This window comes from Typopeltis vanoorti, chromosome 3 (assembly GCF_054136105.1).
Source record: "Typopeltis vanoorti isolate ZY-2024b chromosome 3, IOZ_Tvanoo_1.0, whole genome shotgun sequence".
NCBI lineage: Eukaryota > Metazoa > Arthropoda > Arachnida > Uropygi > Thelyphonidae > Typopeltis > Typopeltis vanoorti.
In genome coordinates this window covers 165396741-165419678 of record NC_143551.1, presented here as the reverse complement: position 1 = coordinate 165419678, position 22938 = coordinate 165396741, and the positions used below count along the sequence as shown (strand labels likewise).

At 35.5% G+C, this 22938-nt stretch overlaps 1 protein-coding gene across 3 annotated transcripts in view; it reads left to right on the top strand.

Annotated features, from left to right (window-relative positions):
• Positions 1-22938, top strand: part of LOC150108726 (MPN domain-containing protein-like) — a 318202-nt gene that overhangs the window by 283344 nt on the left and 11920 nt on the right. Inside the window, exon 14 of one of the 3 annotated variants that reach the window (XM_090390955.1) lies at positions 18185-18372. The exons of the other annotated variants lie outside the window; for them this stretch is intronic. Coding sequence (XP_090247081.1) covers positions 18185-18232 — 48 coding nt within the window. The 3' untranslated portion in view covers positions 18233-18372. Of the gene's footprint in view, positions 1-18184; positions 18373-22938 lie in introns of those variants that run through there. 3 annotated transcript variants of the gene reach the window in all.

Below are 22938 nucleotides of genomic sequence, written 5' to 3'. Positions count from 1 at the left end.
TTTAAGATGTATATAGGCGCACTAATCGAATTTTAGAGGCGCACTAATCGAATTTGGGTATCGAAAATAAATGACGCACTAATCGGGGGCGCATTAATCGAGGGATTACTGTATTAAGGAATTGCTTAATGATCAAAACTGGTTACTAAGAGTAGGCCTCTACATTTCTTTTTTATTGTACAATGAAACCTGTGGAGAATTCATGACTAAACAAACACACGTGATAACCACAGTAATAAGTTTTAATAAGTAAATATTCATCCTAAGTATCATAAGACATCGTTAGTACAGTTAATTCAAACAATACTAGGAATAATATTTAGTTAGGTCGCCTGATTACAGTGGAATACCAATATGTATGTAGTAGCGTGTTATAGAATTAAATTAAAATATATTATGGAGTAAAAAAAAAAAAATAATAATTACATTAAAATAAGATAACATATATAAAAATTATTTTACACAATTTTGTATGACAATTTCCCATACTTTAGGAATAACAAGAATGCCATTACGGTTTAGATTTGGTCTGTGAAGTAGGGCTTCAGCACTTTCTTTATATAAACGTTCATGTTTATATAAAGGTCTATGTAGAAGTTTGGTCTTTTCCCAATGGATCCTATGGTTTGGGTTTTTCACTCCGTGTTGTGCAAGGCCAGATTTCTGCGGTTTGATAAGACGGATATGGTCTTGATGTTCCGAAATGCATTTATGAACAGATCTACCTGTCTGTCCATAGTAAGACAATTTAGAGGAGAATGGAACCTCATACATGCCAGGTAGCATCAGAGGTGAGAGTTTGTCTTTAGGAGAAGGTAACAAGTTATAGATTTTATTCTTCATAATTTTTGAAAGACGTTCAGAGATGCCCTTGACATAAGGTGTGGGAATCCTACGGGCTTGTTCTTGTCTAGGTTGATGTGTGAGGAAGTGGATACAATCTTAAAACAACTTAAAAAATGATCAGTCACTTCTATCAAGAAGTAATCCATCCTTCTTGTTGAGATTGGGATATTGGATCAGCATCTCACAAGGTTCTTTGAATTTTTTTCAAAGGTACTTCTTTCAAGTACCAAGGTTTGATGTGACTTAAGGGCTGAGTGCCTTTCCAGTGGCTTCTGTCGCACGTTCTGTAGTACATATTCAAAAAGGCTTGATTTTCCATACTGAAGGAATTTAACTTGTCATTTGTGTTATTCCTTTCTTATTTATTATACTTCCTGTTTCTCCTATGTAGAGTAAGTTACAGGTGCAGTGGATTTTGTACATCTTACGGTGGGCAAAGCAGGAAGGTGATCTTTAGAGAAGCTGAGTAAGCTTTGTTGGTAGTTTAAATGTTGCCTTGCACTGTGCTGTCTATTTTTTCCAATATTCTCCTAATGTAAGGAATGGCTATGACATTATTGTTTTTTTTTTTCCTTTTTTTATTTTTGGTAGCATACTTATCAAGGATTTTATTGTTTGTTTTCCCGTTGTAGCCATTCTTCTTTATCAATATTTTAGGTTCTGAAACATTATATCGAATTATAAGAACCTAAAACATTTATCAATGTTTTTTATCAATGTTCTAAGCTGTTATAATTCGATACTAATTTTTAAAGCCTTTTTTATGAGTCTTTAAGTATGTGAATAAGTTTATGGTAGACTCTGAACGAAGGTAAATCAAATATGTTTGTTCAGGTGACTTAGGAAGGTATTTAAAATTTGGCATCCATGTGTCCAAATGGCTAATATATTGCCAACATCTGAACCAGACTTCGGTCTTTTGAATTGCTGAATCTAGAACATTGTTCAGAGCCTTCAATATAAAAGTTGGCTATGGTGGATGAGTGGTGAACTTGTAGTCATCATCATTATCAAATTCCTGCCATGTACCCTCAAGGGGTGTACAGGATATGATAGTACTACATGAAAAAAAATTACATCATTACTAACTTCCTATCTCCAATTTTCCTCCAAATCAGTCTGTTACTTGTCAAGACTCCAACATTATCAGATCTTATATTTCTATTGTCTAAGGCACTTTGTACCGTATCTATCCACCTATATCTTGGTTTTCCTCTGGTTCGTTTTGCTGCCAACCTCGCAGAGAACACTTGTTTTGCTATTCTTTCTTCACCCATTCTGTTTAAGTGACCACCACTTGAGATTAGCTCTGCTAAAGCATTCCTGGATGCTGACAATGTCAAGTTCTTTCCTAATATCCTCGTTTTTAATATGATATTGCCATTGATGCCATCTGTTCACGCCTCTAATCTTTCTCAGGACTCTCATATCTGTGGTCTCTAGTCTTTGTTCGAGTGTTTTACTTCTGACCCAGCTCTCAGATCCATAAGTTAAAACTGGTTTGAACACTGTCTTGTATACAGCTAATTTAGTGTTCCGACTAATTTCTCTCTTATTCCATATGAATTTATTCAATTGACTTCCTACCATACCAGATTTGCTGATTCTGCTGTCTATTTCTATATTTAATTTACCATCTTCACTAAAAATTGTGCCTAAGTAGCTGAAATGTTTCACTTTTTCCACAGGTTCTCCATTCACAACACAGTTGACATTTTCAATGATTCTGCCTATTTTCATTGTCTTTGTCTTTTTATTGCTGACCTTCATACCATATCTATTACAACAGTTATTCAATTTAGTCAGAGAATCTTGCAGACGTGTAGCGGATTTATTTAGAAGTATAACATCATCCGCATAAAGCAAAGAGCTGATATTAACATCTCCAATTTTGATATCATGTTTTTCTTTCCTTCATAATGTGATCCATATAGATCAGGAATAACAGAGGGGATAATGTACATCCTTATCTCACACCAGATTTAACATTAAACCATCTTCCTGTACTTCCTTCAATTCTAACTGCTGACTTACAACTCAAATAAAGACTAAGTATTGCTTGATATAATGCCCCATTGACACCATATAACTGTAGCGTACTGAATAGCTTCTCTCTTGGTACCTTGTCATATGCCTTTTCCAAATCAACAAAACTTAAATACAGATCTTTGTTATATTCCCATGATTTCTCCACTATTTGTCGTAAAGTGAAGATCTGATCCTGACAGTCGCTATTTGGCCTGAATCCAGCTTGTTCTTCACCAAGCTTTTCTTCCACAATTCTTCTCAACCGTTTCTCAAGTATACTTGCATAGATCTTGCCAGGAACACTCAGTAGGGAAATACCTCTGTAATTCTCACATTCAGTTTTATTTCCCTTTTTATATATGGGAACTATGAGAGCTCTACTCCAATCATCGGCAATTCGTCCCTCTGAACTATACAGTGCAGCATCTATAAGACTTTTATACCACCATACGAATATCATCTACTCCTGCTGCCTTTCCACATTTCAAGCTTTTGATGGCTTTTTCTACTTCATGTATGGATATGTATTCCTGACTGCATGCTTGGTCAGTGTTTTTTACCACTGTGCTGTCATCACTGCTTGTTTCATTTAGCAGTTTTTCAAAGTAATTACTCCATACTTCAAGGATATCTTTTTCTTCCATTTTCATGTCACCTTTATCATCTCTAACTCCTTTTACAGCACGCTTTCCTCCATTCCTAAGCTTCTTCAACAACCTCCAGAATATTTTGCCACCTTCTTGATATTTATTTTCTATGTTCTTGACAAAGTCCTCCCATGACTTTTGTTTAGCTAGTTTTACACACTGTTTAGCATTCTTGCATTTGTCTCTGTATTCTCTAAGAGCACAGGCTAACTTATTTGCCAGGAACGTTTGATATGCTTTCTTCTTTTCCTTCACTGCCTCTTTAACTTCCTGTGTCCACCATGGAGTTCTGATTTTTCTATCCTTGCAGACAACTTCACCACATGCATCTCTAGCTGAATCAATCAGGGCTTTCTTCAAGGCTTGCCACTGAATCTCCAAGGTTTGATTCCTGTTCTCAAACTCTTTCATTTTTTCTTCAATAAACTTTGTGTATTTTAGTCTACAGTTCACATCTGAAAGCTCCTCAACTTTTAATCACTTTAAAACTTTCTTACATATCATTCTTTTCAATATGAAATTCAATTTTATCCTGCTCAAGACTAAATATTGATCACTTCCAATTTCAAATCCTCTGTACACGCTGGTGTCCTGCACAAGGGAGAAAACATCACTATCAACAATAATATAGTCAATGAGATTTTTCTTATTCCTTGCCTCTTCTCTCCATGTGAATTTGTGCATATTTTTATGTTGGAACATGGTGTTAGTAATAACCAGAAATCCAACAGATATTTGCCATTATTATTAGCTTTGCTCTTTTCTTCAAATTTTCCCAAAATATTTTTGTATGTCTCCCAATCATTTCCTACTCTGCTATTTAGATCCCCAACAAGGACCAACTTTTCCTTTTTCATTGTGTCAGTTGCTTTTTCTAAAGCTTCAAAAAATTCCTCCACTTCTACCTTAGTTGAACCTTCTGTGGGACCATAGGCACAAATAAGTCTCATTGTCCAGTCCCCCATTCTCATGTTTGCCCACATTACTCTACTTGAGACTGACTGCCATTCAAGAAGATTAGCCTCATATTTTGTGTTGAATACTATGGCTACTCCTTCTTTTCCTCGATTGTCATTGCCTGAATATAACATTTTGTATTTATTGCTCAGAAAGATCTCACCAGTTTTTGTCTTTTTTGTTTCATTCACCCCTATAATGTCGATCCGGTACTTATCTAATTCCTCAACTAGATCCATTTCTTTACCATTCAGGCTTCTTATGTTGATAGTACCAATCTTTAACTCTGGTGATGTTGAGTTGGGGTGTATTTTCAAATTTGTTCCAGTAGCTGACTTTTCGCTATTCGCCCTGGTTCCCTGGCGAAAACAATGGGAGCCTTGTTTAACCAGGTGATGCCCCAGCCGGCATGAAATTTTGTCATGTTGTACCATCATTTTTTATTTTGGTTTAACAAATAAGAATACAATTTGGTCGACTAAATCCCAAATTGTTAGCCCATCCTCGTTCGTTCAATATCCAAGTTGACCCCCAACAGGGTGCACCAAGAGAAGGTGAGGATTGGACATTAGGTCGGAAGTCCTTGTCAGTTCTGAGAAGAGCTTCTGAAACACATTCCCTTAAAGGCTATGTGGAGGTCTCCTCTCAGTTATACAGTTCTTTAACCCTTAAGCACCCCAACTTGTATTCTTACCTTCTTTTTGTAGGTAGAAATTATTTTGTCATATGAAATAGCTAGAGCAAAGCATGCAGACAGGGCCGCTGTGATATCAGACAGAAATTTCTTGTGTAGGAGAACTATGTCATTGATTGGGACATTCATGAAAAGGGCAATTACATCAAAACCTGCCTAATAAATGTTTGTTGTTATCCTTGACATTCTTATTTTTGTTGATGAGGTGTTTGTGTTTTTATGTAGGAGGGGAATAACCTAATAACTCTTTGAATGCTGATGCTAGGTTCTTGGCTAAGTGATAATTAGAACTTTTGATTCCTTCCACTATCAGCTGCAATGGCACATTATATTTGTGTATTTTTGGAAGACAGTAAATTCTAGGGGTAAAGGCATAATGCAGTATCAGCTTTTTAGTAGTTTTTGTCAGTCTTGAAGTGTCTGACAGAATTCTATTGTTCTCTTTTTATGCAGTTTGTTAGATTGAATTGGCCAATTGGTATGTCTTGTTGATTGATACAAATAGATTCATTTTTTCGAGGTAAGTTTTTTGGGCAAAAATTATGTTATCAATACCTTTGTGTTAGGTTTGGTAATAACATTCTTCATTACCAAAATTTTGCTTTGGTTTGATTGCTACACAGTGGTTTATTAGTACAGTAATTTACATTTATCTGACCACATCCAGAAGGCAGTTTGCTGTTCTGATAACTGAAGTACAATTACATGATGCTGTTCCAGAAATCAGTTGACATGCAATGGTCAGTTAATTGAAGACATCCATTCATCATGTTGTTTCAGGAAATTGACAATGTAGACTAAATAATAACTAAATTTGAAAAAAAATTATATACTTCCTATATTTTACTATTTATTTAATTATTACTCCAAAATTAAATTGGCATCTTCAAGGATTAATACATCAGTATCAAACACGTGCATGCAGGTGCACTTCAATAATAAAGATTGAACACGAGAGAAACAGGCTGGCCTAAAGTTCTGTAATTAGCCCCTATTGGCTCTGATTGGATGTTCTTGGCTATTGACCTGAATGTCTGCAGATGAAGGCTTCCCACATGAGAGCTATTTTGATACAACTACGAGGGTGGTGGTCTGAAAAGTTTTGGCCTCGACCATACATGGCAGCACTATTGGCAGGATTTTTTTTTTTTTTCTAAGTTGGTACATCTGTCATAAGCATCCATGTGAAATTGCAAGTCATTCTATCAAGTAGTTTGGTTTATACTGCTGTATGAAGCAAAAGTGTTGTCTGTATCCCTTGAAATGGATAAAATTGAGTATCGTTCAGTTATAATATTCTTTGTAAAAGAAGGTTTAACGCCAAAAGAAATTCATTCGAAGTTCATAAAAGTTTATTGGCACTTTTCTCCTTTGCTTTCGACAATTAAGAAATTGGCTGGTGAGTTTAAACGTGGCCGTACCCTTGAAGATGATCCATGTGAAGGACATCCAAAAAGTGTAACAACACAAGAAATCATTGATCAAGTGCACAATATGGTATTGGATGACCGGCTAGTCAAAGTGCGTGAAATTGCTGAGACTATAGGCATTTCAAAAGAACGTGTAGGATATATTTTGCATGAAGAATTGCAAATGAAAAAGCTTTGCGAAAGATGGGTGCCACGCTTGCTCACAGCAGATCAAAAACGCACTTGCATGAAAATCTCTGAACAGTGCTTGAAGTGTTTTTACAAGAATAAAACTGATTTTGTGCATTTATTTATTACTATGGATAAGACTTGGATTTACCATTACACACCAGAATCCAAACAGCAGTCAAAACAGTGGACTGAAGCCTGTTGTTCAGTGCCAAAGAAGACTAAGCCGATTCCATCAGTAGGAATGGTCATGGCATCGGTGTTTTGGGATGCTAAAGGCATTTTGTTTATTAATTATCTTGAAAAGGGTAAAACAATAACCGGGGAATATTATTCTGATCTTTTAACCAGACTAGATGAAAAGATTCGTGAGAAAAGACCTGGTTTGCAGAAGAAAAAAAATCATCTTTCATCAGGACAATGCACCTGCCCACAAAGGTGTTTTGGCAATGGGAAAATTAAGTGATCTGCACTATGAATTGTTGGAACATCCATTGTATTCCCGAGATTTCGCTTCTTGTGACGTCTATTCTTCCCAAAACTAAAGCTCTTCCTCGGTGGTCAGCGTTTTTCTTCGAATCAAGGGGTGATTGCATCTGCAAAATACTCTGCAGATCTTACTGAGAACCACTAAAGGAATGAGATAATGGTGCTGGAGCATCGCTAGAATAAATGTATTAGTCTTAAGGGAGATTATGTTGAAAAATAAAAATAATTTTGAAATTAAAATTCATTTTTTCATTGTTACGCTGAGAACTTTTCAGACCACCCTCGTATATTTGTTTAGGTTGGAATAGTCGGTAAGAGCTGCAGCAAATTCAAGGAAAAGCCTCTCGAATTTAAATATGCTTTGATGGAGTAAAGTGTCTTTTTTTTTTTCAATCGATCCTGTGTTGGGTGTCCAGGGCATGGTCTGCTAATCCTGAGCTGCAATACTGGTGGAACTGGATGTAGTTCTGGTGTTCTGAAATCGTCATCTGCAGACATTTCGCTCTTTAGGCCAGCCCCTGTATCTCTCCTTTGTTACTGAAGTGTTCCTGCATGTGTTTGATACCAATGTATTAATCACTGTAGGTGTCAATTTCCTAAAACAACACTGTGTATGATAATCAACGTATAATCCTAAACACCAGGATCAGCACTTAATCGCGGCTATATGGTAGATTACTGTACTTAATATGTTATGTTTCTGACCACATTTTATTAGCTTATTTATACATTGATTATCATGCATCATGTTGTTTCAGGAAATTGACAATGTAGACAAAATAATAGCAAAAACGTTTTTAATTATTACTTCCTATATTTTGCCAGATTTAAATTAACGTCTTCAAGGATTATTACATCAGTATCAAAAACACGTACACATACAGGCACACTTCAGTAACACAAATGGAACAGGAAATATACAGGCTGGCCTGAAGTCCTATAATTATACCACCTGTTCTACACAATGAATGCTGACAACTATGTAACAGAAACAACTGCGATAATCCACAGAGATTTGGTACCCACAATCAATGCAGTCACTATGGTAAGCCAAAGACACATGTTTCTGTGTTGATTAATCAGCCAGCCTTTTGAAAAGGTATAGAGACAGTAACATGATGCCTAACTACATCAAGCTAAAAAAGAAAATTTGCTCACTTCAACCAAAAGTTGAAGGTTGTTGACTTACATTAGTGCAGTTGCATAGTTTTGGCCTTTTTGAAGAAATAAAATTTTTCCATTGTTAAGGTTTTATTTAGATAGGTTGACAACTTGTTTGCCTGTTGGAGGTTGCTGCTATTTATGTAGCTGGCTTGTGGTTGGCAACTCCTCACATTGTTGGTTTATGGGTCACTGCTCCTCAGAACATTTTTTTGGTTGTCCATTAATTCCTTTCGTTTTAGTTTTAAGTTTTCTTTTTAAATTAGCATCTTTAGCAAAAATATGAATCTTTATACCATTAAACAAAAGAAAAAAATTACCTCTGACAACACTCCTCCTACGAATAAATGGATTGTGAATATTTCTGGACACCCATTATCTGATGCTGAAACTAGTGTATTATTAATGGCCTTGACTTTGCCTTAGTACCTAAACACATCCTGTATCTTGATTTTTTGCATAACATTGAACGCAATGTGTTGGAACTTTCTAGCAAAGATGCTAATAAACTACGATTTGAAGTTGCTGCTTCACTTTTTAAAAGCAGATTACATCCATGTAATTTATCGATGCTGAAACCCATGCGCTACCCTCATTAAGAAAAAATAGCAAAATATCTATTTCAAAAGCTGATGAAGGAAAAGCGGTAGTGGTAATCGATAAGGCTGACTATGAGAGAAAAATAGACTACCTTTTTTAAGATACCTCCACCTATCAAGAAATCGATCATAACTCTACAAAATCCAAATTAAACAGTTAAATAAGCTACTTGATGAAGTTGTCAGTTGGGATCAAAATACCATGGACAAGTTGCACACTCTTTTTTGGAAGAACTCCTCGTTGATGTAGAATCCCAAAAATTCATAAAGAAGGTTATCCAGTAAGACCCATCGTGAATTGTTGACTCTTCCACTTATAGAATTGCTAAATCTCTGTCACATTCATTAACTGGGCACCCATACTGGACAATCCAGATGATCTTTCATCAAAAATTCGACACATTTTCTTGAACAAATCAAGGATGTTCAAATACAAGAGTCTGACTTGACTATTAAATTATTTAAGGAAATCACAACGTATACTGGAATATTAATTAAAAGAAACTTTAAAAAATACTTCTTATATTTCGGCAACGTCACATTGCCATCTTCATGGGAACATGCAAATATGACACGTGCATACAGGCACTACAAAAAGCAAATGAGGCAGAAGATAAGAAACTATTGTTGTTCCTAAAGTCCTGATGGTGCCCCCTAGAGGGCTATATTGGGTTGTTTTGGCTGCTGGGCTGATGTTCTCATGATATAAGTCTCCCAAATTTGGGGCAATGGTTTCTTATCTTCTACCTCATTTGCTTTTTGTAGTGCCTGTATGCACGTGTCATATTTGTATGTTCCCATGAAGATGGCAATGTGACGTTGCCGAAATATAAGAAATATTTATTAAAGTTTCTTTTAATTAATATTCCAGTATACGTTGTGATTTCCTTAAATAATTTAATAGTTATGTGTAGCCAACGTATAAGCCTTTCTACAAGAAGAGTCTGACTTGTCAGTTTTGATATTGTTTCCCTCTTTACCAATATTCCATTATCTGACCCTGTCAATTTACTATATGATGATTACCCTCTGGATATTGCAAAGATTTTTGAATTTGTTATACATTCAGGATATTTCTGCTGGAAAAACAAGATCTATAAACAAGTTGAAGGTACTGCCATAGGTAGCCCTCTGCCTCCACCTTTGGCAAACTATTTTTTGAACCATCTGAAAGACACCTTGTTTTTATCTATTCATCCCCAACCCTCTCTTTTGTTTCATTATGTTGATGATGTCTTTGCTATTTGGCTACATGCTGAAGAGGAACGTACTACATTCCTACAATAGATCATTAGCTTCACTCATTCATTCAGTTCACCATTAAAAAGAAAAGGCTGGTAGTTTACCATTCTTGGACATCCTTCTTACATGCCTTCTTACACTGGTTGATAAATTACCTCTGGTAATTTATCAACCAGTGTTTATCGAAACCCTACCTTTACTGGCAGATACTTCATCAAAAGGCTGCTCATCACACCTCTCAAAAAATTGGTGTTATCAAGTCTTTAATTAATATAGCACATAAAGTGTGCTCCTCTCTCTCTCTCAAGCTTACAACAAGAACTTTTCACTATCAAAAAGTTAATAGAATTTAATGGTTACAACCTTAATCAAATCCAGCAGATAATCATCATCATCAAATTCCTGATATATATATATACCCTCATGGGGTGTATAGGATATGATAGTAGTACATGAAAAATTTACATCATTACTAACTTCCTATCTACAATTTTCCTCCAAATCAGTCTATTAAATGTCAAGCCTCCAATATTATCAGGTCTTAAATTTCTGTCTTCTAAGGCACTTTTTACTGTATCAATCCACCTATATCTTGGTCTTCCTCTGGGTCTTTTTCCTGCTAACCTGACAGAGAACACTTGTTTTGCTAATCTTTCCTCTCCCATTCTGCTTAAATGACCATACCCCCCTGAGATTAACTCTGCTAATGCATTCCTGGATGCACAATATCAAGTTCTTTCCTAATATCTTCATTTTTAATATGATATTGCCATTAATGCCATCTGTTCATGCCCCTAATCTTTCTCAGGACTCTCATATATGAGGTCTCTAGTCTTTGTTCAAGTATTTTACTTGACCCAGCTCTCAGATCCATAAGTTAAAATTGGTTTAAAATCAAATGATGGTACAACATCTAGCAGATAATTGACTCCTACGTTCCAACACCTCAGGATTCTTCAACAGGCTGCAGGGTTCCAATCCCTTATATTTCTGGCATCTCAGAACTGATTGGCAGAATTTTGAAGAAGTATCATCTCATTCCCACATATTTTCCTATCAACAAAATTTCTCATTTGTTGCCATCTACAAAAGACAAACTGGCACTTCTATCATTAGCTGGTGTTTACCAGATACCGTGTGAAAATGTAATTTAACATACTTTGGACAAACAGGCTGTTCTGTGGAAAAAAGAATGAAGAAACATCAGTATTTATATTGAACAAATGGAACCTCAAAAGTCTGGTCTGACACAATATAGTATTGACACTAAACACAATATCCAGTGGGATAATCAGGAATAGGAAAAATGTGTGTGAAAGTTCAGCTATGGTATACAAAAGTGATAAAGATATGAATGCCTTTAAACATGGTTATACACAGTAGTGAGCTATAAGGGGCTCGCCCGAGCCCTTTGTTAAATTTCTCTCAAATTTGCATGCCCCTTGTTCTTCTTGTTTACTTTTTATTTTTTCAAAGAAAAAAAGGGAAAAAAACAATTTTTTGAAATATAATAAGCGAAAAACTCGTACGGTAACCTAACAAAGTGATTTTATTGAATAAAATATTATAGTTGCTGTTACTGCTATTTTACAAAAGAATTCACTTTTGATAATCGCATATAAATAAATAGGACTATAAAATAATGCCCCTTGATTATCACTTGAACTATAAAAACAAAAGAGAAATATAACGTACTTCAATATTATTGTGTTTAGATAATATTTATTTATTATTTATAGATTGTTTGTCATAAAAACTTCTATTGCAAACAAAATAAATTTATTTCGTTATAAAAAATGCAGACTATTTCATATGTGTGATTATAAAAGATTTTATTCTTATTATATTTTGATGGTTAAAAAATGTTTTTCTTATGTAAGATAAATTAACACAGATAATTGTGTGCAAATATTTCATGTTTAGATAATGAAATATTTGTTTAAAAATGATGGCCTTTACAGGTTGATTGTCCCCTCATACTTTTTAATTGGCATTTGTACACAAGCTGTATTAATAAATGTTTTTGTATTAATAAACATTTTCGCATCGTAGAGCAAAACAAAAATACGGCTTTTGTTTTGCTCTACAATGCGAGCCCTTTGTTAAAATTTCCATAGCTCACCACTGGTTATATATGTGGAGAAGGAGTGGAAAAATATGCTTTGGGTTCGGACCTTTTAAGCATGTATGGGGAGGGAAAAGTGAAAATTCTAGAACAAGACCAAATAGATTGCATATCTAATTATAAGAATAGGCTAGGTCGTAATTTGTTGTCTATACACAAATGCCAGAAGCATTAGAAATAAAGGGGTTGAGTTTGTTGCTTTATTGAATACGATGTGGCCTAAGATTGTTGGCATTAGTGAAACATGGCTATCAGAATCAGATATGGTAAGTGGGATCGAGTGTAATGGATATACTATTTTTAGGAATGACAGAAGAGATAGGAGAGGAGGAGGAGTGCTACTAATGATATCAGATGACTTTAAGTCCAGTTAGGGTAGAAATACAAGAAAACAATGATGGTAACAATGTCCCATGTAGTGATGAGTTTGAGTCTATCTGGTGTGAAGTGGAGGTTAATAGAATGAAATATATGGCGGGGTGTTGCTACAGACCTGGCGGCTCAGTTGTAGGGGACGAATAAATGCATTGCAAATTTAGCCTTATGGGTACCAAGTGAATGATCATTATGGTTGACTTTAATTTTCCAAACATTGATTGAGTCAAAGAGAAATCTCATGATAAGAAAGAACAGGAATGTATTGAACTGTTGCGAGATAACTTTCTCAAGCAGCATGTGAAAGAAGGAACTCGAGGTCAAAGAGTGTTGGATTTGCTCATAGCATCAGAAGGGATCTCTGTCAAGAATATGGCTATTTTACCACCAATTGGTGACAGTGATCATGCAGTTCTTTCTTGGGAAGTATCTACTTGTATTGAAGCTCCGATTAAAACAGGTGACATGCTGAACTACAAAGCAGGAAATTATGATCAACTTGAAGAATACTATCTTTGGACCCATGGTATCAGTTACTGAATGGGAAAAATGTCAGCAATACATGGGAATCCTTGAAAAAGTGCTAGAATGAGGTGGTATCTCAATGTATCCCTAGTGTACGAAGAATAAATAGGTTGGGAGTGAAATGGATGTGCAACCTTATTAAGCAAGAGATCCACAAGAAGAAGATGATGTGGAAAGAATATCATGAGAATAAGAGTGAGGGGAGTTATGAAATATATAAAGCTCAGGCCAGAAAAGTAATGAGTATTGTGAGAAAAGCTAAAATGGAGTATGAAAAGAAATTGGCCACGCAAGCTAAATTCAGTCCAAAAGAATTTTATCGTTATGCCACAAGCAAAAGAAAGAATGAATGTGGATGAATAACTTTATTGAATGCAGATGGTACACGAGTTCGGAAGCTAAGGAGATTGATCAGTTAATGAGTGCTCACTTTGCTAAGATATATCAACCAGGTGTGTGTAGCATGGTGCACAGTGCTACTGCTACGTTGGATGAAGAGTTAGAGGTTCATGAAAATGAGATTGAACAGCTCTTGCATAACCTGGATAAGAATTTGAAAATAGGGACAGATGGAATATCAGCCCGTCTGCTAAAGGAATGTTCAGCTGAATTGGCTAGGCCTTTTACACATTTGTATAACTTGAGTCTCAGCTCAGGAATGGAAGGAATGTATGATAGTTCCATTGCACAAGGGTGGTGAAAAAACTGATGTGTCTAACTACGGACCTATTAGTATCTCTGGTGTGGTAGTGAAGATTTTAGAGAAGTTGGTAAGAACTCGCATACAGAAATGGGTAGACAAGCATTCTATACTCTTCAGGAGCAGCATGGGTTTACTAAAGGAAGGTCATATTTTAGCAATTTGCTCATATTTTATAACAATGTTATGGCCGAGTTGGATAAAGAGAATGGATACACTATTCTAATGTTGGATTTTTCTAAGGCATTTGATAGGGTACCACACGACAGGCTGTTGCGTAAACTGGATAATATGAGATTGGAATATAATCTATTGACTTGGATCAGGAGATGGTTGACAGACAGATATCAAAAAGTGGTATACAGTGGATGTGAATCTGCCAAATTTAAGGTAACCAGTGGTGTACCTCAGGGTTCAGTCCTTGGGCCATTATTGTTCAATCTATACATCAGACCTGCACAATTTGATTGTCTTTGAGGGCTAAACCCAACTTGGACCACCTGACCAAGTGCCATATCACTTCGGACCTTGAATCTTAGACTAGTCCACTGCAGCTAAACTTAAGTAAATTTGTTAGTAGGTCTACAGTAAATACTAATTAATATGCATATTTAAATTTTTTAGACAGTTACAATTAAAATTATAATCAAAATTATTTACAAACAGATATAGCTGCAAAATTTCTTAATAAAAACCACTTAAACATAAACACAAAAATTTTACTAATAATTTCACTGAGAATATCACACTTATTCTCAGTGACTGAATGTCACAATGTGACACATTGCATTTCTTTGTTGCCACTATTTTATCAAAGTTTGGTCATGTTTGAAGTGGCTGTTCTTAATATGGCCTCTAAATTGATATCACTTAAAGATGAACGTTGTTTGGTTTTGTTCAAGTTCGTGTCTGAAAATGTTTGTTCACAAGTATATGTGCTCCGAAACATAAAAATACCTGGTAGGCAGTATCCAACAAACTTTTGCATTTATCCTGGATCAGGATAAATGCAAAAGAATAGAATAAAACTCTTGTAAAGTACTCTCCCTATACTTGACCTGATAGTTTTCAGAACACTGGAGATATAACTTCCATCTGGAAGTTATTGATCTGGAGGTTATGATAACAGTTATGTAATGTTGTTTATTTTTTAACGGTATATATTAGAACACAGAAAAATAAGTAAATAACAACATGGTGTAATCAACAAACTAGTTAAACAAAATTGTAGCAGCAACACAAAGACTAGAGTCCTGATTTTGGCACCCTCTATCTGAAAAAAAAAGAAAGAAAGAAAAATTGCAGCTATCACATAAGACTAGAGTCCTAAACAGAGGAAAAAAACCGGTACTAGTTTTTTCTTAAGATGACTGTCTCCCAGATTTTAGGCAAATTTATACAGCCATATTTGTTGAGATTTGGAGTGTGTTTTAGGGCTTCTGTTGCCTCTAAGAACAATCACTCTGACTTGTAAGACCTTCTGTGCAGTACTTTTCAGTAAAAAATCCACTTTACAATGGAACTGGAAGCTAATAACTGTCTGCCCTTCCTGGATACACTTATCACACGTCTTCCAGATGGTTCCTTATCATTTTCAGTTTTTAGAAAACCCACTTATACAGGGAGATATTTACACAAACAATCACACCAACTCAGCAATATGGCATTTTAAAAACGCTAACCCACAGACCGAGGACAATCTGTTCCAATGACAATGCTCTTGCTGCTGAACTGGCTCACTTATGCCACACCTTCTTGGCCAATGGCTATAATCCCCATAAGATAAGCAAAATATACTAAGCGCTCCTAAGAAACCATTCCCACTATCCACCACAGAGAACTACAACAAAACAGTCACCATCCCATACATTAAAGGCACATCCGAAAAGATTTCAAAAATTCTTAATAAACATTAACTATGCACCACATTCAGACCGTGGAGCAAATAAGTAACCCTTATCCACTCACCCAAGGACAGCATTTCCCCTTTATCGCATCCAGGAGTCTACGAAGTACCCTGATCATGTAATCAAGCCTACTACGGTCAAACAGGAAGAACTGTGAACATCCGCATCAACGAACACAAAAGATACATCCGACATTATCACTATGGAAAGTTGGGCCTAGCGACCATATGCTGGATACCCCTGCACACAGGATCAACTGGAACAAGTCGGAGAGATTGTTCTTAGAGGCAACAGAAGCCCTGAAACACACTCCAAATCTCAACAAATATGGCTGTATAAATTTGGCTAAAATCTGGGAGACAGAAAAAACCAGTACCGGTTTTTTTTTTCTCTGTTTAGGACTCTAGTCTTGTGATAGCTGCAATTTTTCTTTTTCTTTTTTCTTTTTTTTTTTTCAGATAGAGGGTGCCAAAATCAGGATACTAATCTTTGTGTTGCTGCTACAATTTTGTTTAACTAGTCCGTTGATTACACCATGTTGTTATAGTCTGGCGTATTGTGACAAACTCTGTTTTTGTGTTCTGAAGATGCTGGTTATAACACCAGCGAAATATCAGCAATGAGTTAATAAATTAATTATTTACTTATTTTTCTGTATTCTAATATATACCGTTAAAAAATAAACAACATGTATGACAAACACATAAGTCTGCCCACACATTTAAGTTATGTAATCTATTGCTCCAGCTACAACCAATCACTACACTGCCAAAGCCAGTCAAGGCACGGCCAACTTTGTGTAATATGATTTGTTCTCATTTGTAGACATCAAGTCGTTATCATGGAGATGTAACTTTGAATTTCCCCACAACAACACTAGTGCTAACAAAACCTCAAAGCAATTGTAATAATTTGTTATTAAATATGACAATGGGAATAACTCCAAATGCAATTTATTATCGAGTTGAAAGAAACATGATTGTGACATTAATCGCATGAACATAAACATGCAGAGGCTTAGTAAAAATTTAATTCAAATCGTCTAATTTCATATTCCCCCATATGATTAATTAATTTCAATCAGGCAGACAGGCCAAAATAAATAGCATTATAAGCCACATGTTGTGCAGTCCTGCTATATGTTAATGACATCAAGCAGGGTCTATCATCAGATGTGCAATTGTTTGCTGATGATGCAAAGATAAGCAGGGCAATCAGGGATGCTACTGATGTTTAGCAATTACAAAATGATTTGAATAGACTGGAAATCTGGGCAAATGAAAATAGCTGTCAGTTTAATGTTAGTAAGTGTAAAGTTATGCACTTTGCTGTGATTAGAGTTCCAGCGGCATATTATATTAGCGAGGTTATGCTACAAGAAACCGAAGAGGCGAGAGAGTTTGGTGTATTGGTGGATAAGAATTTAAAGTTCAAAGGTCACATAGCAAAAGTTGCAAATACAACTCAGAGGATAATTACTATGTTGAAGCGAACCTTGACATGTAAGGATAAGGAAGTAATTTTGCCTCTTCATAAGGCTTTGATAAGACCACACCTGGATTACTGTGTGCAGATTTGGTCTCCTGGGGTCCAAGAGGATGAAGAAGCTGTTGAAATGGTGCAAAGGAGAGTTACAAAGATTAAATCCGGATTATCGGATTTAGTTTATGAGGACAGATTGCGAATATGTGGATAGCAGACTCTGGTTAACAGGAGAAAGAGGGGTGATATGATAGAGGTCTATAAACTTTTGAATGGGTGTTATAGCATTTCAAATGATGAAATTTTTCATTATATGGAAGGCAGGGAGAGAACACGGGAGGGGGGCATCCATGGAAGTTAATGTTGTTCTTAGTCAAGAAAGGGGTAAGAGCTAGGTTTTTCTCCCAGAGAGCAGTGAGTGAGTGGAATATTTTGCCCTTTTGGGGTAGTGAGTGCATCTAGTATAAATGAATTTAAGGGAAGGTATTGATAGCTCAGTTGGGTAATTTACAGCCTCCCTCGATGAGTCCTTGACTCCCTGGAGGGCTCAGATAATAATAATAATAATAATAATAATAATAATAATGCTCATCTTCTCCATAGATGCAAGTTTAAATAAGAATGCCTTTTCAAAGAAAGTTGCAAAGCCCTTTTACATCAACCAAATTTGAATCGAAATGATTGTCTCTCTCTCCCAAAAGTTTGGGAGATTCTTATCTTATGTAACCATCAAAGAAATAGTTTTTAAGACTTATTTAATAATTGTAATCTGTGAACACACAGATTACAGTCATGAATATCGCCCTTAGGGGATGCAGCAGAGGAGTGGTGAACCGACTGCATTAATACGCCAGTAACCCCCCTAATTAGGAGGGGACTCAACCTGTCCTAGGACGGATGAGAGGGATAATGTAATAATTTAATAATATTTTATTAATATTAATTTCTAGCATGCGGCAACAATTTTTAATTGCTAATCCACCGACTGTTATGTACTTTGTATTCCATTCCTTTGAACTGTTTGTTCCACACTGATGATGTACTGTTAATTTCAGAATGAAATATTTGTACTTTTATTTCATTAAAGTTAATTACTGTGGTTATCGTGTAATTTATTATTTAAAGATGAGTTTTCTTTCTTTTTTTTTATACCACATTTCTGTAAAACACCTTTTGGGACAATCTCCAATATCAGCATTTACATATCTGAATGGTTCTGATTAACTTTAAAACAGGGGTGTCTAACCCATGGGCCGCTTGTGGTCTTCGACTGTTAATAATGCCGCCCCATAAGATCTTAAGCTTTTAACATTATTATGTAATTCAAAAAATATGCTGTCTTTCTTTCCGTTTTGATACAGGAATTTAAGAATAGGTTTCAAGATTTCACAAAAAAAATTAATTTTTTTGTCTATTTGCAATCCATTTTCATTCAACATAAATACATTACCTTCGAATTTTCAAATGGCATGTATAGAGTTGTAATCAGATTCAACTCAAATATACATTTTATATGAGGCCCAAGGTTCCTCTTCACTCACTGTGACCCAGACAAGCCAAAAGGTTGGACACTCATGTTTTATAATGTTGTTTTAGAGTAGTGTCAGATTGTTGCAGGCCTCCCAGATTTATTCTCTCAACAGGGCTTTTTCCTACAAGCAGAAATGCAGAGCTCTTTGGTTGCAGCAAGTAAATTTACTTTTCTAGCTTGATGTGGTTAGGTATCATGTTACTGTCGCTACATCCTTTCAAAAAGGCTGGCCGATTTATCAACACAGACTTTGGCTTACCATAGTTGACTGCATTGCTTGTGGGTACATTTCTCTATGGATTATGACAGTTCTTTCTGTTATATAGGATCAGCATTCATTGTGTAAAAATTACAGAGACAAACTCCATGTTAGAGCAATTACTTTACTCAAAATTAAGATGAAATATCACTCTATGGTTTGACCTTTATACCAGGGTCATCATCATCGTCTGGAATATAGGTATGTAAACTGGATATCGAATACATTTTACTAGGTTACAGCATAACTTTAGCTAGCTTATCTGCTCTCCAACCAACAGGCCACAGGTTTGAATCCTGCTATGGGCATGGATGCTTGTGATTGTTTTTAAACATGAGATGAATTTTATGACCACTGCTCCAGAAGTGGCTTGAAAAAGTTCCATGTTTGGTCTCTAGAGCAGGCTTTTCAGACTTTGTAAAAAGTAAGTTTAAAAAAATAATCAATAAAAAATGAAAAAAAAAACCTTATAAAAATCCATTGTGTGAATGTACTATTAAACCTTTCATGGGTAGAATCAACATTAATAAAAATAAAAATGCTCTGTTAACCATTCACCCTAGGAAAAGAAGAGGAGGATGGGCAAAATTTTAAAAAAAAATTACAATTAAAATAAAAATGATGATAAAAAATAATAATTAAACCTTAGAGCAGGGGTGTGGGTTGCATGTGGCCCTGGACTGTTAGTAATGCAGCATCATAAGATCTTAAACTTTTAACATTATTATGTGAATTTTAGCAAATTTTTCATGACTGTTGTACAGTGCTCAAGCGCGAACTGCATGGGTGACAACAAAACACTATGTAGGGAAGGGCACGGTGTGGTAGTTAATTACTTCTCCTCCTGCACCCACCACACAGTCAGTCAAATTGAAACCTGCGTGTATCAGACATTACATGCGCTTGTGTGAGTTGGCTGGTAAAACGCAGCCATTACGATAATAATATTTCTTTCAACCTACTTACATGCGCATGTTTTTATGAAAATGGGCAATAAACAGATATAGAGTCCGTCAAAAAAATGTATACACACTTCAGCAAAAGGAAAACCTGTATAAAAAATTGTAATACTAAATTTATACAGAGATCAAGGGATGAATACAAGTTACTTTTGACTTCTACAATTACACGAGATGCTCAAAGTGGTTACCATTAGCATCCAGACACTTATTATTATAGCGAACTACTGCTTTGGCAAAGTGTACAGTGGGATTGCTGCGCATGCAGTTTCAATTTCTTTCTGAAGGACCACCAGTAGCTGGTTTTCTACAATACACTTCATCCTTTAGAGTCCCCCATATGTAGAAGTCCAAGGGTGTTAAATCAGGAAAACGTGATGGGGAAACTCATCTACGCCTCTTCGTCCTATCCATTGTCCCTGCAAACTCTCGTCGAGGTAAGCTCTCACGGCTTGGTGGTGGTGGTGCGGCATCTTGTTGGAAGAGAAATTGATCATTCCCATAAAGTGCATGAATTGCAGGTAAAATGGATGTGAGTGTAGCATGTCTAGGTATACTTGATAAACACCTAGATGACAATCCACACCAGACATTGAGCCCCTGTAAATCGACTGCCTTGTCCACATGAACACCTGGATTGTCTTGAGCCCAGTAAACACAATTATGCTGATTCACTGTTCCATTAAGCTTAAATTGTGCTTCATCAGACCATACCATCTTCCTCATCCTCATCTACCATGTGTTAAACCACTCGCAGTACTTCATTCTTTGATTAGAGTTGTCTTCATTCATGAATGAATGAAGACAACTCTGATCAAATAATCTTGGGATGTAAACTTTCCATTTAGCTGCTTTAAGAATGCACCGAATGGTTGCACTGCTAACTCCTGTCTCCAAGGAAGCAGGACTTGTTGCTGTGCGAGGCTACCCGGATCTTCCCTTGCGCATATCACTCACGGTACCATGGGTCTCAAACTTATCACAAATACGTGCAATTGTCAGGTGTGTTGGAGGTTGTGTTGCACACTCATGCCTCCATCGTTGTTGACCTTCAAGAACATTCTTAAATTTGAAATACCAATGGTCTTGTGTTCCTCGATCAACAATCATGCCTCGGCCATTTTGTTTGACTGTTCTACCTGTCACATGTTGCTACTAGTATTCATGTGAGTAACAACATCTTTTGAGAGAACATCATATTACACATTGCTACCATAATTTGATCCAACTTCGAAAAAAGTCCATAAATGACATCTGTTAAAGTGTCTATACATTTTTTTGATCTGTATATAGGTATTCTTTTTTAATTATTAAACTTGAGCTTCTTGTGTTATTTTGTAAAATTATTTAATAAGTTAAAAGAATTTTTTAGCACTGTGGTATAGGAAATACAAAATTTATCAAATAGTTTTTTGTTGCTCATTATATTGTTATAATTACATTAACAACATTGCTAATACTATAAAAAAATAAATGGTTATTTAATTATTAATTTTTTTTACCCCATCATACATTCAGTGTTTTCTCAAAAGAAAGCAGAACCAAAAAAAAAAAGAAAAAGAAACAAAGAAAAATCAATAAAAAGTGGACAAATGAGTACTTTTCTAAAATCCATTTGTCTCGCCAAACTATTGCTAGGCAAATTGAAGAAAAAGGAAAATCTATTGAAAGAGATTTGAAGAGTAAAGCTGCCAATTTCAAATTTTATGTTTTGGCGATAGATGAAAGGACTGATGCTATAGATACAGCTCAACTGACCATTTTTATTAGTGGTATTGATAATGTTACTGAAAAAATCGCTTCTTGTGCCATTAAAAGACAACTAAATCTATTGATTTGTATGAAGCAGTAAAGATTACATTGAAGCAACTTTCATTAACCTTTGCTAACATATCTGGTTGGCAAAGGTATAGCTACTGATGGTGCCCCGGAGATTCTTGGAAAAAAGCTGGACTTCTAAAGTTAATAGAAGATGATGCAATTGCCGCCAGCAACTCATATTTGTTGAAATACCACTACATGTACATCAAGAAAATTTATGCGCAAAAGCCTTAAAAATCAATATCATGCAAATCATCAACAAAGTTGTGAATTTTATAAGGTTCAAGTGATTGAATCATCATTCAATTCCAAGAGTTCCTTAAGAGTATGGATGCTGATTACGGGGACATTATTTACTTTTCTGAACTAAGGTGGCTGTCGGAGTAAAATGCTGAAGAGATTTTATGATTTGAGAAATGAAATCAAATTATTTATGGAATCAAAAGAAAAATTTGTATCCCAGAGCTTGAAGATAAAGAAACGGCTCACAGATTTAGCATTTTTCTTGGATTTAGCAACTCATTTAAATGAGTTAAACATGCATCTTCAAGGTGAAAATCAACTTATCTGTGCTGTGTTTCAAACCATAACAGCATTTTAAATGAAACTTAAATTATAGCAAGCTCAAGTTATGGCAAATAATTTTATGCCTTTCAATAGGCTGGCTAGACCTGATCGTATGAACAGTGAAAAATATGCGGTCTTTCTTTCCATTTTGACATAGGAATTTGAGAATAGGTTTCAAGATTGCAGAAAAAATTATCAATTTTTTTGTATGTTTGTGACTTTATTTTCGGTCGACATAAATACATTACCTTGCAATTTTCAAATGGAATGTATCGAGTTCCAACCAGATTTCAACTCAAAGAAAAAATTATCATGTCTCTTTGTTAGATTTTTATAATACCTATCTTTCCAGAGAACACAATCACACTTTATTAATGTCATTGCTTTTTGGTAGTATGTACATTTGTGAACAAACTATTTTCAAGA